We start from the raw sequence: 14,331 nt of genomic DNA, 5'->3' as shown, positions 1-14,331 counted from the left end.
TAAAGACAGAAATAAGAAGAAACAAAGCAAGACATGCTTATCCCTGGAGAAGAGAAACTCTTGGGAAAATGACAGTCATTTTGAATTTGAGGATTAGACTACAAGGAGATTATACTTATTCTGTGTGACTTCAAAGGGCAGGGCTGAGGCCTAAGGGTAGAAGCTACAGAGAGACACATTTTGGCTCAGTCAAAGGAAAACTTTCTAACAGCTCAGCCACCACCTAACCCAAGGGTCTGGCCCTATACCTGCCCTCAATAAACAGAGCCTTATTACATGAGATGAAATGAGTCCAGTGGAATGTGCTGCTTTGGACCAGGGAGAGCTCTCTCTCTGTTTCTGAGTTTTGTAAGTGCAGGCTGGATCCTGGATCCTGAAGAGGGGAATCTGGGGGAAAAAGAGAAGGCTGCTATCAGTCCTCCCTTATCAGAGCTTCTATCATCTTCTGAGCATTCTTGCTGGATTGGCCTCATTGAGAGGGGAATTTGCTGGTACTGCATCACTGGCTGTAATGAGGAATGACGCTGAGAGAAGGAGCAAAGTTGAAGAGGAGACTGACCTGAAAGGAAACAACATATGAAGGAGAAAGCAGAGAAGGAAGTCAAAGACATATTGTCACACCCTGAAATCCTTTTGGTATCTAGGTGGCCTCTGACAATAGGCAGAGGGAAATGGTTCATGCTCAGGTAGACAACCATGCCAGTCATGCTGCCACCTCCCACCTTGAACTTGTGTTCCTTCAGCCACTCTCTTCATTCCCCTGAGCAGTACAGCCTCAGGGCTCCCCTTACACCCAGCTCCCACCACGCTGTCCCAGAGCCCAGGAAGCCTTCAGTCCTATCTCCACAATTCTTTGCTCTCCTTACCCAAGTGCTCTGACTTGTTGCCCCTTAAGAATTTCCTTAGCTTAATTCAGCCTGTGGGAGATGAAGGCATTGGCCTCTCTTCTTGGCCTGTCCCAAGCCTGTAGGACTAAAGGCCTGTTGGTAGGAATGAAAAATGGAGCCTGGATATTCTCTTCTGCACTTGGCACAGAACAAGAGTAAGGTGGCCAGCAGGATAGCAAGAAAGATCTAGATCAACCAAAATGGAGAACTTCCTATGGTGCACTTACTACATTGTTTCTGTTTTCCTTAACCATCATTTCCTGCTTCTGGTTTCATCAGTAGGTGCTTTGCCAGACCTTTCTGAGAGGCCTGACTGTCTCCTCTGGGTCAGACCCCTTGCTGGACATTGCCCAGTGAGGGAATGGACTGGAAAGAGGAAGATGCTGTGGATCCTGCCTTAAGGTACTCAGAGCCTAGAGAGGGTGACAAAACATGCTGGAGAAAGACAGACTCAATCAGCCTCTGACAGACTGGTATCCTTCAGTCATCCTTGAACATGTTCCCTTGTCAAGTCCCCAGTTGCAGCCTCTGCATTTCCCTGGGCCACATTCCAAACTTCCTTCAGCTCCCTATCGTGTTCCTGCTCCACCCCACTCCCTGCTCAGAACAACCTCTCCTCCTACTTCCCTGAGAAAACACAGGCCTTCAAGCGTGAATTACCTCAGTGCCCTGCCCCACCTCTCCCCAAAATTGGCCTGCCTCTCCAACTTCCTTCCTCTCCAGCCCTCCCTTCTCAGGGGACAAGGTGCCCATTTTGTTAAAGGGTAATCCTTCAGCCTGGGTGTTGGCCCTATCCACCCTTCTACTCTGGGCCCTTTCTCCAGACGTTATGCTTCTCTTCAGGAAAGTTCAGCTTCCCTGTACCAGCTCTTTCCCTTCTGAGAACAAAATACTTGTCCCCAAATTAAGCAGCCTCCCTCAGCACATGTGTTCTTCTGCTATCTCTCTCTCACCCTCCTTGCTCCTCTCCCTCTTTCCTACCCTCTCTCTTTTCTTTTCTTCATCCTCAAGTTTGTTGAAAGTACAGTCTACACTCTAGACTTACACTTTTCCCAGCTTTCCATTGACACCTCAGCCAACTGCAATTTGGCCCCAGTTCCATCATCCCAGTGAAAGGGCACTGCCAAAGGTCACCAATGATTTCCTAATTGTCAAATTTGATGACCTCTTTGAACTCTGGGTAGCAAAAGAGACTTAACCAAGTGCTTGTTTCTGAAACTCTCCTTCCTCTTGTGGCCTCTATGATAAGTCTCTCCTGCTTTTCCTCCTATATCTCAATCATTCTTAGCAGTCTCTCTCTGTGCTGGGGATTGAACCTCATAATCTCTCTTTCTTGTTGTTTTTTTTTTACACAGGCTTTCACTCTGTAGCCCAGGCTGGCCTCAAGCTCCTGATCCTTTTGCTTCACCCTCCTGAGTGCTGGGATTACAGGCATGTACCACACTCCTGGCTCACAGTTTCTTTTGATAACCTCTCTTCTTCTGCCCATTTCTCCAATCACTGGTCTTCAAATGCAGGTCCACAGATGGGCTAATACACAGTGCTGTTTTCAACAGGTTGTAGCAAAAGGAAGAACACCCCCCCCCATCAAGGACAGTTTTCCAGTAATCTAAACTTATTCAATTATTTAAAAAAATGTCCCTCATTCTGAGAGTATGCCCTTCCTATTTTTTGGTGGCAAAATAATCTCTTTTTCAAAATGAAGGTGATGGTGAATGAATGTTACTTTCTTTCATGTTTCACCTGGCAAAATAAAATATTAATTTCTCTATGTCAGTCTCATAAATATTTATTGAGTGAATTAAGGAGTGAGAGTTATATTTGCAGCCCTGAAATTTTCTCAGTAGGGATCTTTAACCCTATTTTTTTCTCCCCAATAAACTTCCTCTGTACCTACTTCAGTAACCACCATCATATTGGCCCAGTCACTGAGGCTAAAAACAGCCTCTGAGTCCTGTTAATTTTACTTTTTTCTTTTTTTTCATTGTCCAGCCCAAAGTATTTATTTCTGCCACGAAGCCATCACTGGCTCACAGGCACTTGCCTTCCCTGTGGATTTAGTCTCCTTTCTTATTTTTTTAAAATTAGGATATATTTGTTGTACAGGGGGGATTCATAGTGACAATTCCAAATAAGTTTATATTGTACATTGGTTACATCACCCCCAGGCTGGCCTGGAACTCCTAGTGCTGGCATTACAGTCAGGTACAACCATGCCTGGCCTCCCTTGTTGATTTTAGTCTTTGTCATTCTTCACATTTGCCTCCTCCATGCTCTCCACTTTCCCAGTTGTTTCAGTGATGTATTCCTCCATTCTATCTCATCTCGATGTTCAAAATGGCTACCCAATTTTCCTCGACTTGGCCTTGCCAATCTATTCTCTTCACAGGTGCTCCAGTATCTAAAATACAGACCTGAGTATGGTCTTCCTCTGCTTAAAAATTTCCAGTGGTTCCCAATTGCCTATAGAAAAAAAATCTACACTCCTCTGTGTGGCAGCCCTCCACCATTTGAGCCCAGTCTGCTTTTCCAGGCTTTTGCTTCCCCAAGTCCTCCACACACTGTCCACCACAGTTCTGCCTGAAACCCAGCCATTCATCTGCAATCTTTTCAGGGTTTGGGGCCTCTGAATATCTTAATCCCGGCCTGAATAGAGTTTATCACAGAGGAGAGGAGATGCAGATTCAGTCTTGCAACAGTGTTTTTCAAACTTCAGGTCATAATCCATGACAGGGCTTAAAACCAATTTAGTGGCTTGTACCCAGCACTTAACAGAATGCACAGCAAATATAAGAGAATCACATGTGGTGAGGGTATGTATTAGTCTGTGAAACTTTTGTTTTACTCAAATGTCTCTCTCCCTCTCTCTCTACACATACACACACACACACACACACACACACACACACACACACACACTCACACACACACTCACACAGTTGTTTGAGACAGGGTCTTACTATTAGCAAGACTGGTCTTGAACTCACTATGAAGCCCAGGCAGGAGGCCTCAAATTGATGATTCTCCTGTCTTAGCCTCCTTACTATTGAGATTATTGCTATGCCACGCATTATAGGATACATTTTTTACTGTGGGCCACAGTCAAAATATTTGACAGGGGCTGGCGGCATGGCTCAAGTGGTAGAGCACCTGCCTAGCAAGTGCAAAGCATTGAGTTCAACCCCTAGTACTTTAGTGACAGCACTAAAGGGATTAGGGCAGATGTTATTCTGGGATTTATTGGGTCAGCACTATTCACACCACAGTCCTTTTGCTGTCACAATGGTTCTGGTCTCACTGGGGAATTACAGAAATCAGGAAAATGGATAATGCCAGGAAGACTTCATGGATGAGGGAGAGATTGAGCTGACCTGGTTTTAAGGAGGCAGAAAAAAGGGGAAATGTAATCTTGGCAGGGAGAACTGGCACAGAGGCAGATAATAGGAGGAGAGAACATTTGTTAAACATTTATGTGCCAGGCATTGTTCTAAGTGTTTTGCATGGATTTATTTAAGCCTCACAAACAACCTCATGAGAAAGATACTACTGAAAGCTTCATTCTGTGGATGAGATTAGGGAATCTGCCCAAGGTCTCAGAACTCAAAGTGACAAAGATGGGATTTTAACTCAGGCAGTCTCTGTGCTCTTAACCACTGCCCCCACACTGCTGCCACTGAAGACCAATGAGGAAACTGAATTGCCCAGGGAACAGGGTGAGCCCAGACCAGCAGGCACTGATGAAGCATGACCTTGAAGATTGGGCTGAAAGCCCTAGCAATAGGTTTTCCTCTCACTTCCAGAAAGCAGATCTTCCTCTTTCCCTGCAGCCTCTGCGTTTTGTGTCAGGGTCCTAAGTTGGGGGTCTGGAAACCTACGTGCCCAGTGAGGGTACCAGGTGGAGACAAGAAGTGAGGCAGGGCCTGCTTAGAGAGAGTAGGAAAGCAGATAGTCCTCTTCCCTACCAAACCTGTCCCTAAAGCAAAAATAGCAAATGGTGCCTGGGGCCTCTGTCCTCAAGTCCAAATGTCCCAAATGTGCCAGGCCTTGGAGTCAGTCCCTCAGGCTCCTAGGACAGGGAGTCCCCTCTGGAGAACAGTTGGTTGCTAGATCAGCTCTCTTCCTGTACCCTCTGCCTCTTGGTCTGCCATTTGAATCAGGGCTGTGGTCCATGTGGTGCAGACTCTCTTGGCAGAGCCTCTTGCAGCTCCCCATTTGCTCCTCATTTGGATAGGAGAGGCCTAGAAAAACAAAACTCTAAGAACGAGGAGGGCAGGAGTAAGGGGGCTTGGAAAGGTCACTCCCAGCTGGGCTTCTTCCCTCCTGTGTTCAGGCAATCCAGGTCTAGGACTGGCTCCTCTGGCTTCTCTTCTCTGGGACTACCTCCTTTCCCAGCCTGGCATTAGGCTTTGGGAAGATCTTGTTGAATTCTCAGTTGTACAGTTTTTTCTCTTGTCTTGCTGGTGTTTGTGTCCTGGTGATCCTGGCTAAGTAAGCAACAGATTACTGGTAACTAGTGGCAGATACCTTCCTGAGAAGTGGATCCTGACTAACTAATAATAAACAATAACAATAAAAATAGCTAACAGTTATTGGAGCGTTACTATGTGCCAAGCACTGTGTAAGCACTCTATTGCTTTATTACATTTACTCCTTATAAATTCTATGAGGTATTACCAATTCCCATTTAAAGATGAGCAGAAAACTGAGGCACAGAGAGACTAAGTGATTTGTGAGGATCAAGGAGCTACAGAGTGGCTCACCTGCTGCTTTGCCTCAGGCCTCTATCATATAATGCCCGTGTTTCTACAGTAGACCTTCAAGTGGAAAGGAATGGGCTCTAGAGTTAGACTTGGGTATGTGGAATAATAATGGTCTCTACCTCACAAGCCTGTACAGAAGATTAAATAAAATAGTGAATAGATTTTGCTCAAAGCCTCCCATGTATTTAGCACTCAGTATCCACTGGTTGTTCTCATTACTGTAATTACTCCTCCCCCAATCACTTGAGTATATTTGTGGTTATTCAGAGCAAAGACTATGGAAGCAGGCCTAGGTTAGAATCCCTACTGGGTAGTTTACCATCCAGGTGACCTTGGGTAAGTTAACCTATCTCTGAGCCTCACATTTCTGGGGATGAAAATAATAGTACCCATCTCACAGGGCTGGAATGAGGATAAAAATAACATAAAATACTGTGGCAAATTGTTGTTAGTTCTTTTTGTCCCCCACACTTTCAGATGTTTTCTGCATATTGGGCCAGATTGAGTTTCCTAAAAACGGCTTCCATCCTGCTCACACACCTGCAGTGTCAACTCATGACTGACAGGAATTAATCAAGCACTCACAAATTTTCCCTGTACTGTTGGCCTCACCTTCACCTCCACATAGCTCTTCTCACTCCCAAGAAACTTGTTACTACTCTTTGCCTGTACATGTCTAGACTCCTTACCTCCTCCCCATAACATTACTTCTACCTCTCCTTTTATGTCCTGATGAAACCACTTACTCCAAGGAGGCTCCAAGCCACGCTAACATTTGCCTCCTACCAGAGGTAGCTCATCTGAGCTACCCTCCCATAAAGGGGTGCTAGCCATGTCGTCCATCACCTTTGCAGATGTGAAACAAGCCTGTCTATTAGTGATGATCCAGGAAGGAACTGTGGCTAACTCATACCTAACTACCTCCCATTAGCACCTGGCACAGGACTGGGTACATAGCACATGCTCATTCCATGTGAATGGAATGGTGTTTGATATAGGGTAGTTGGTCTGAGAAGACAAATAGATTTAGTCTAGCAGAGTCAAGGGGCTCCTGGGTAAATGGCAAACAGCAATAATAGGTATCTGGGCCAGAACAAGATCTTCTGTTAGTGTTTTGGTCTTGTACGACAGAACATTCAAGATCTCAGGATGAGGGCAGCTTTAGAGGGTAGCAATTGATGTGGCTGGGATAGATCAAGAACAAAGCAGGTCAGAAATAGGAAGAGGCACAGCACAGGTTCTTGGGGGAAGGAAACTAGAAATTCTCTCCTCTTGTTCCCTACTGCCTCCTCTACTAACAGAACATTTCTAAGCATGACTAAAATTTTGCCTCACCCTCCCTAAGTCTCGGCCTAGACCAGCAGTCCTACGAGTGTGGTCCAAAGAACTCAGGGGCCTCTAAGATTCAGTGTATGTGTGTGGGTTCAGTCTACATTCATGATAATACTAAGCCATTGTTTGCCCTTTTGTCTGTGCTGATTTGAACCTGAAGAATTAAAAGTAATGTGGATGCCAAGGCAATGTGCATGTTACTCGTGCTATTCTTCATCTCCAAAGTACTTACTGCTGGTAGAGGAAATGTCAGTTTCACTTAAAAATAGCTTAGGGAAAAATTAATTTTTATCCTGTATAAACTCTTTGGATGTCTTTTTAATAATCTATGCAACAAAATAGAAAGGGAGCACTTCTACCACATACTGAAGTATGATGGCTGTCATGAAGAACATCACTTGTGGCACTGAATTTCAAGCTAACCCAGCCAACTTTGCAAGAAACACTTTTCTTATTTGAAATTGACAGATGACCTATGGTTATTCAGCTTGGGTATTTGACCAATATTTTGTTGAAAATGAACAAAGTGATTCTGTCACCTCAAGGAAAACAACTGATAGCATTTGTTCTCAATCATAAAATTTAAGCCTTCAAGTAAAAGCACAATTTGGGAAAACCTGTATCTGCCACTATGAGCTTGAGAGCTTCCCAACACCCTTAAAGACCTTTTTAAAAGTAAGATTAGTAGTGATATTAATGAGCATGATATTGTATAATCATGAAGTGAGTCAACAATCAGAAGATCTGCTTAACTGACTGTATTGATATTTTCCAAATGACTAATGTATGATATTACAAAATCATTCATGGATAATGGATCTATTCAAAGTGCAAGATAATCCAATGGATTTGTTACAGAGTACAAAAGGTTCATTGATATGGTTTTAGTTTCAACACTGCAAATAAGTATTAAGAAACTACCATTTGTGAAGTTTAGGTATAGTTATCAAGAAGAATCCCACACAATTTATTAGCTTTCTATTGCTGCTATAACAAATCATTGCAGACTTAACAACATAATACAATACTCATTATCTCACAGTTATGTAGGTCAGAAGTCCAGATGACTTCACCTATGTTCTTTGCTTAGGGTCTCACAAGGCAGAAGTCAAGTTGTCAGCTAGGCTGAGCTCTTATCTGGAGGCTCTCAGTAAAAAATCCCCTTCCAAGATTGTTAGAAGAATGCAGTTCCTTCTGGGAATGGGTCTGAGGTCCTTGTTGCCTTTTGGCTGACATCCAAAGGTTGCCCTCTCCTCCTAGAGACTGCCCACACACTCTTTCTCAGGTGGCCTCCTGCATTTTCAAACCATCAGTGACACACCAAATATTTCTCACAGTGAATCTGACTTCCTTTTCTATCACTAGAAAACCTTTTTTTAAAGAGCGCTTGTGATTAAATTAGGACCGCCTACATAATTTTTCTTTAACATATAACATAATCATGAGAATATCTCATTATAAATGACCATTCTCAAAGGAGAGGAAATTTACACACAAGTGAGAGTCCTAGAACTCTTCCTAAAAATGTTTCCCAACTACTTTTGTAAAGCTGGAGTTTCAACCTAAAACAACATATATACTGTAACAGCTTGTTTTCAAGAGCCAGTATAAGAATCCAGCTATCTTTTAGTCAGCCAGTTATTAAAGAGATTTGTGAAAATATAATATCCCACTTTTCTTGCCTTTTTTGTTTTGGAAAATATAAGTGATCCCAAGACCCCAAAATTTGAGACCTTTTGATGTAGAATATTCTCCTCCCAAAACTCTCTTCTCTTTGGGATTTCATGGACCAGTGCAATTTCAAAACTTTTAAAAATCAGGAAGAATTGACATGTGATTGCCAAAATTTCATTTTTATAATTAGAGACCTAAAAATACTACTTATTTTTACAGAAGAAAACTATAATCCTAAGTATTCAAAGAATAAGCATGGAATTACAGATATTTCTTTAAATTTAAAAAAATTATATAATTTGAAGACTGGTCTTAGTTTCCACAAATTGGTGATTCCTTCACCACTCTCCTCCTTCCTTCTTTTTCTTTCTGTTTCTTTTCTTCTTCCCTCCCTCTCTTCCTTCCTTTTCTTTTATTCGTTTCTCCATTCTTTCTTTCTTCTTTTTTGGTGTTAATGGGGTTTGAATTCAGGGCCTCCTCCTTGCTAGGCAGGCAGGTAAGCTACCACTTGAACCATGACCCCAGCCCTCCTTCCTTCCTTCTTAAGTCTGTGCATTGGGACTTGAGAACCACTTGCTCCACACCTCTCCTCCTACAGCTTTGTATCCATTTCCTCTCAAGCCATTATTCTCTCTTTCTTCACATACATCTTCACAGACCCTTCCCTTGGTTCTCCTCCACTCCCCATCAAAAAACCTCCTCTTCTCCACCTATCTTTCCATTACAGAATCGTTTTGCCTCTCTTTCCTCTTCTCTCAGAGTCCTACCCTCCCCGAGTGATATACTGTTTCTCTTCTCATCACACTCTCCTCTCAGTTCAATTCCATCAATTCTGTGGAGCACCTACTATATGCTACTCACTGTATTTGACTAAAATGGACTGATGAAAATGATACACGAAAGCCAATCCCTTCGGGCATTCACAGTCTAGTGGGGGAGAAGACACACAACTAAAACCCAGGAGAGCCAGTGTGATGGCACATGCCTGTAATCACAGCACTCAAGAGGCTGAAACAAGAGAATTGTAAGTTTGAGTCCAGCATGGGCTGAGTAGCAAGACTCTGACTCAAAAACCAAACCAAACAATATAAATCCCAGGAGGATGGGGTGGGTAACAAACATAACAAGGTGCTTGGGGAGCACAGAGGAGGCATGTCCAACTAAGGAGCATTGGGAATCATGGAATCAATTCTTAAGCTAAGACCTGAATGTTATGGAATTTTCCAGATAAAGTTGAAGAAGGGGTCAGAGTTCAGGAAGAGGAATTGGACTTTTAAATGCCTGGAGCTGAAAGGGTGCATGGCAGGTCTCAGCAGCAGAAAGGAACCAGCGGGGGGCATATTGAGTGAGAAGGAAAATAGCACCAATGCAGTTTGGAGAGAGAGCTAGGTGGGGGCCTGGTCATGCATAGCTACTTCAGGGTAGAAAGCCAAGAATGGAAGTAGAAAAGTCAAGAGGCTATTGCAGTGTCCAGGCAAGAGATGCTGATAGTGGAATTAGGAGTAGAAATTAGTAGAGGAGTTAAAAAGCTATATTCTGGAGGTAGAATTGAAAAGACCCACAGGTCAAGTGAAATGTGGTATGGGGGATCAGAGAAAGAAAAAAGTGGAAATAAGGCCAGCTCTGAGATTTCTTAAGCAATTTTTTTTCAAATAGAAAAGACCTCTCCCACTTCTTTCCCTGCTCTTTTCCCTAATCCATCACTTTCCAGACCCTTCTTTTCCTCCCCTGTTCTTTTACTACTCACACTTCTCCTTAACCAGATAGTGGTTTTTCTCAGACCGCTATTCTTTCCTTTCTTCTTTCAGACCTCTCTCCATCTTGGTTTTTGTGAAAATGGGACTCAAGGATACAATTTTGGGCCAGGTGTGGTAGCATGTAGCTGTAATCCTAGCAATCAGGAGGTAAAGGCAGGGGGATTGTGAATTTGAGGCTAGTGAGATCCTGTCTCAAAAAAAAAAGGATACAATTTCGAACGTGTTGTATAGACTGAAGATCTATCTCAATGGAGATGTTAGTACATAGAGGTCTGACATTCAGAGAAGTCTGAGCTGAATTGATGATTTGGAAATCATCAGATTATACAGAATAATTGAAACCAGGGAAGATAAATGAGACTTTTCAGAATGAGAAGGGAACAGGACCTGAGCCAAGCTCCTGAGAAACACAAATTAAAAATTTCTTTTTCTGGACTGGGGCTGAGACCCAGGGCCTTGCACATACTAGGCAAGCACCCTACCACTGAACTACATCCCCAGCCCCTTAAATATTTTAAGTATTTATTTGACACATAATGATTGTGCATATTTATGGGGTACAGTGTGATATTTCAATGCATGTATACAATGTGTAATGATCAGATCAGGATAATTGATATATCCATCACCTGAAACATTTATCATTTCTTTGTGTGAGAAACACTCAAAATCCTCTCTACCAGTTATTTTGAAATATTCAGTTAATTGTTGTCAGCCATAGTTACCCTATGGTGACATAGAACATTAGAAGTTATTCCTCCTATCCCAGTTCCCTTAACCATCTTCTTTCCATTGTCCTACTCCTACAATAAAGAAAAACCACTATTTTACTTTCTACTTCTGAGAAACACTCATAAGGATCTGACAAAGGAGGATGATCCATTGAAAAAGTAGTCCAAGAGCTAGGAGAAAACCAGGGAAGTATTGTATCACAGAGGCCAAGAGAGAAAAAGTGAGGGTACTGAATACTGTATAGAGGTAAAAGAAGTCAAGACTGAAAAGTGGTCACTGGATTTAGTGACACGGGGTCATTAATGACTAAAACAAGAATGTCTTGGTTTTGTGGAATTGTCAGGATGAAATCTAAGCCTCTCTCTGCCCTAGACACTAACTCCTCTACTCCCTTTCCTCTCAAATCACTCTTATTTTTCCTTCTAGACATCTCTTTTCATAGCAAATCTCTCTGTCCTTTAAGAACTTGCTTTATACAAACTGCTTAGATTTCTTTCTCAAACATCCCTCTTCCACCTCATTCCCTGCTGTCTTCCCCAGTCCATCACTTCCCAGATTCTTCTTTTCCTCTCTTTGTTCCTTCACCTCACTCCTCTCCTCAATCAGATACTTCTCAGGCTACTATTCTTTCCTCTCTTCTTTCAGACTCCTCTCCATCCTCCACCTATCTAGGCTTGATAGATCTCAGCAGGAGGGTCATAGAAGAATGATCACTAAGGCACCTCCCAAGGTCAATCCTGAGGAGTTATACACTTTGGCATGAGTCCACCAGGATCTGACAGCACCGACCTGTATGAAACATTGTTAGAACCTAATCATTGAGTGCTTGCCAATATGTTAACCACATCCTGCCAACAACGTGCCCTCATCCGCCCTGGCACCTGCCCTTAAGATCCTGCCTTTTCCTATCCTCAATTTCACAGAATCACTGTGAGGTGATAAGGCTCCACTATCATGACCCCAGTCTTCAACCAACATTTTCTATGCATCAACATACTTTCATTAGAGATAGATTCACTAGCTGAACGCTGGGTTGTTGGCTGGGTGAGGCCTGAAGAAAGAATATAGAAAGATTTTCCTAAGGTCACAAAGCCAGTTAGAGGATTAACCTGGTACCCCTCCTGCTTCTTCAGCCTTGCTTGTTTTCATGCCCAAAGACTCCCCAGGTCTGAGCTCAGGCATGGCTACTTTTTAGCCTGTTCCAACCTGCCATGGGGGAGCATCCTGGAGAGACTCCTGCTCAGGAGTGCTGCTGGGGTAGCAGTGCCCCATTCGTATCTGTGAAGTAGGGATGAGCCACCTTAGGAAAGAGGATGGTTTCTGATCTGTTTCACCAAATTCACTCTAGGCAACAAATCTGTTTACTTTGATCATGCTTGAACAAGGAAATCAAGCATAATAATTCAGAGTCAAACTTCTACCACTCAGGCTTGTCTCTGCTCTTACTAGCTCAGTGAGATGATGTATATGAAAACCTTCTATACAGTGCCTGGCACTGACAACACTGTTCGATGAAGTGGCCACTGGCTTTACCATTTCTACATGACTGTCTCTTTGGGAGACAGTCAGTGTGGTACTCTGGACATTTTACTGGGCTAGACCTCTAGATGACAGGTCTATTGCTGTTCAACTCGAGATTTTGGGTAATTTATTCTTGTATATCATTGGGCCTATGTTTTCTCACCTGGTAATAGTAACAGCTTCCCTAATTTTGTAATACATTATGTTAGCCTTTAAAGCATACCCATTCTTTGATCTAGCAATTCTCTGCCAGGAATTTGTCTGTATTAGGTTCGAAGATGAGAGATTTTATAATGAAAAAGGCATTAACAAAAATATCTGTTAATGGTTAAAGAAATCATATTTATTTATTTATTTTTCTTTATTCATTTATTCATATGTGCATAAATTGGGCCATTTCTCCCCCTGCTCCCCACCCCCTCCCTCTCTCCCCCCACCCACCTCACTTCTAGGCAGAACCTGTTCTGCCCTTTTCTCCAATATTGTTGAAGAGAAGACATAAGCAATAATAAGAAAGACATAGCGTTTCTGCTAGTTGAGATAAGGATAGCTATACAGAGAGATTCCTAGCATTGCTTCCTTGTACAATTGTATTACAACGTGAATTGATTCATCTCTATCTGACCTCTTCACTACTTCCCGGTCACCTTCTCATATTGACCTCTGTCATTTTAAGGTCACTGTATTAGCTCCTCTGCAGTGGGGACATCAAACACTTCCAAGTTTTGGGTTTCCTACCTTTCCCTATTCCTCCTGTATGTGTTCTCCCCTTAGCGTGCGACCCAAGTCTAATATTACTGCATTTGTTTTAGATCTAAAGTCCACATATGAGGGAGAACATATGTAAAAAAATCATATTTTTTATAATATAATACAATGCAGTCACAAAAGAATAATGTAGCTCTGGTTTCTAATTGATATTGGAAGAAGCCCATGATACATTTTTGGAAGTAATAGATTATAGAATTATATATATATAATAGAATTATAATATATATAATGTATATTATATATAAAATATTGTTCAATTTTGGAATAAATATTTCTATTAATGTCTTCTGCAGTACATCAAAATGTTAGCAATGATAATCTGTGGCTGGTAGCATTATGGAGGACCTTTATTTGCTTCTTTATACTTTATTCTTTGAATTCTTTTCAATAGCACCTAGTGTTTTTCTTTTTTTTAGTAGTGGAAAGCTTTTGTCCCACTTGGAGAGGAAACCTAACTGCCACACTACACAGAACTTTTGAGAGGCTTAAACGACATGGTGTATGGTACTGCTTGCTGTATGTGGTTTTAAAAAGTGGGACGTCTGCCATTTTGGCAGCCATGGCAGTCCCACCTTGTAGGTTTTTCTCTCTGAACCCACAGAAACTGAATCTATAGTACACGTTTGCCTTTGAGCCTTGGGATCAGCCTTAGGGGTGGGTTAGAGCTGGGGGCTGGCTGAAGAGCCAAACTGAGTAGAAGAGTATGTGGAACTATAGGCAGTCCAGGGCTACACTGTAGGGCTGTTTGGGCACTAGCTCACTAGGGCTGTGTTTATGCGGCTTACTTCCTGCTGGGCCTCAGGGCCCATAGCCAGGGACACCTAATGGGCATAACAGAGCCTCCCCTTCCCTCACCCTCCTCCTAAAGTTGGAATGTTATGAATTTCTCCTTGTCCC

General features: G+C 42.6%; 1 protein-coding gene across 3 annotated transcripts in view; it reads right to left on the bottom strand.

Moving 5' to 3' along the window:
* Nucleotides 1–210: 210 nt before the first annotated feature.
* Morc4 (MORC family CW-type zinc finger 4) overlaps nucleotides 211–14,331 on the bottom strand; it is an 88,608-nt gene continuing 74,487 nt past the window's right edge. The window contains exon 16 of one of the 3 annotated variants that reach the window (XM_074064438.1): nucleotides 211–387. In XM_074064438.1, coding sequence (XP_073920539.1) covers nucleotides 273–387 — 115 coding nt within the window. In that variant the 3' untranslated portion in view covers nucleotides 211–272. The remainder of the gene's footprint in view (nucleotides 388–14,331) is intronic. The other 2 variants (XM_074064435.1, XM_074064437.1) reach the window with 2 other exon arrangements.

Source organism: Castor canadensis, chromosome X (assembly GCF_047511655.1).
Source record: "Castor canadensis chromosome X, mCasCan1.hap1v2, whole genome shotgun sequence".
NCBI lineage: Eukaryota > Metazoa > Chordata > Mammalia > Rodentia > Castoridae > Castor > Castor canadensis.
The sequence above is the reverse complement of the archived record's forward strand: the minus strand, read 5'-3'. Positions and strand labels throughout refer to the sequence as shown.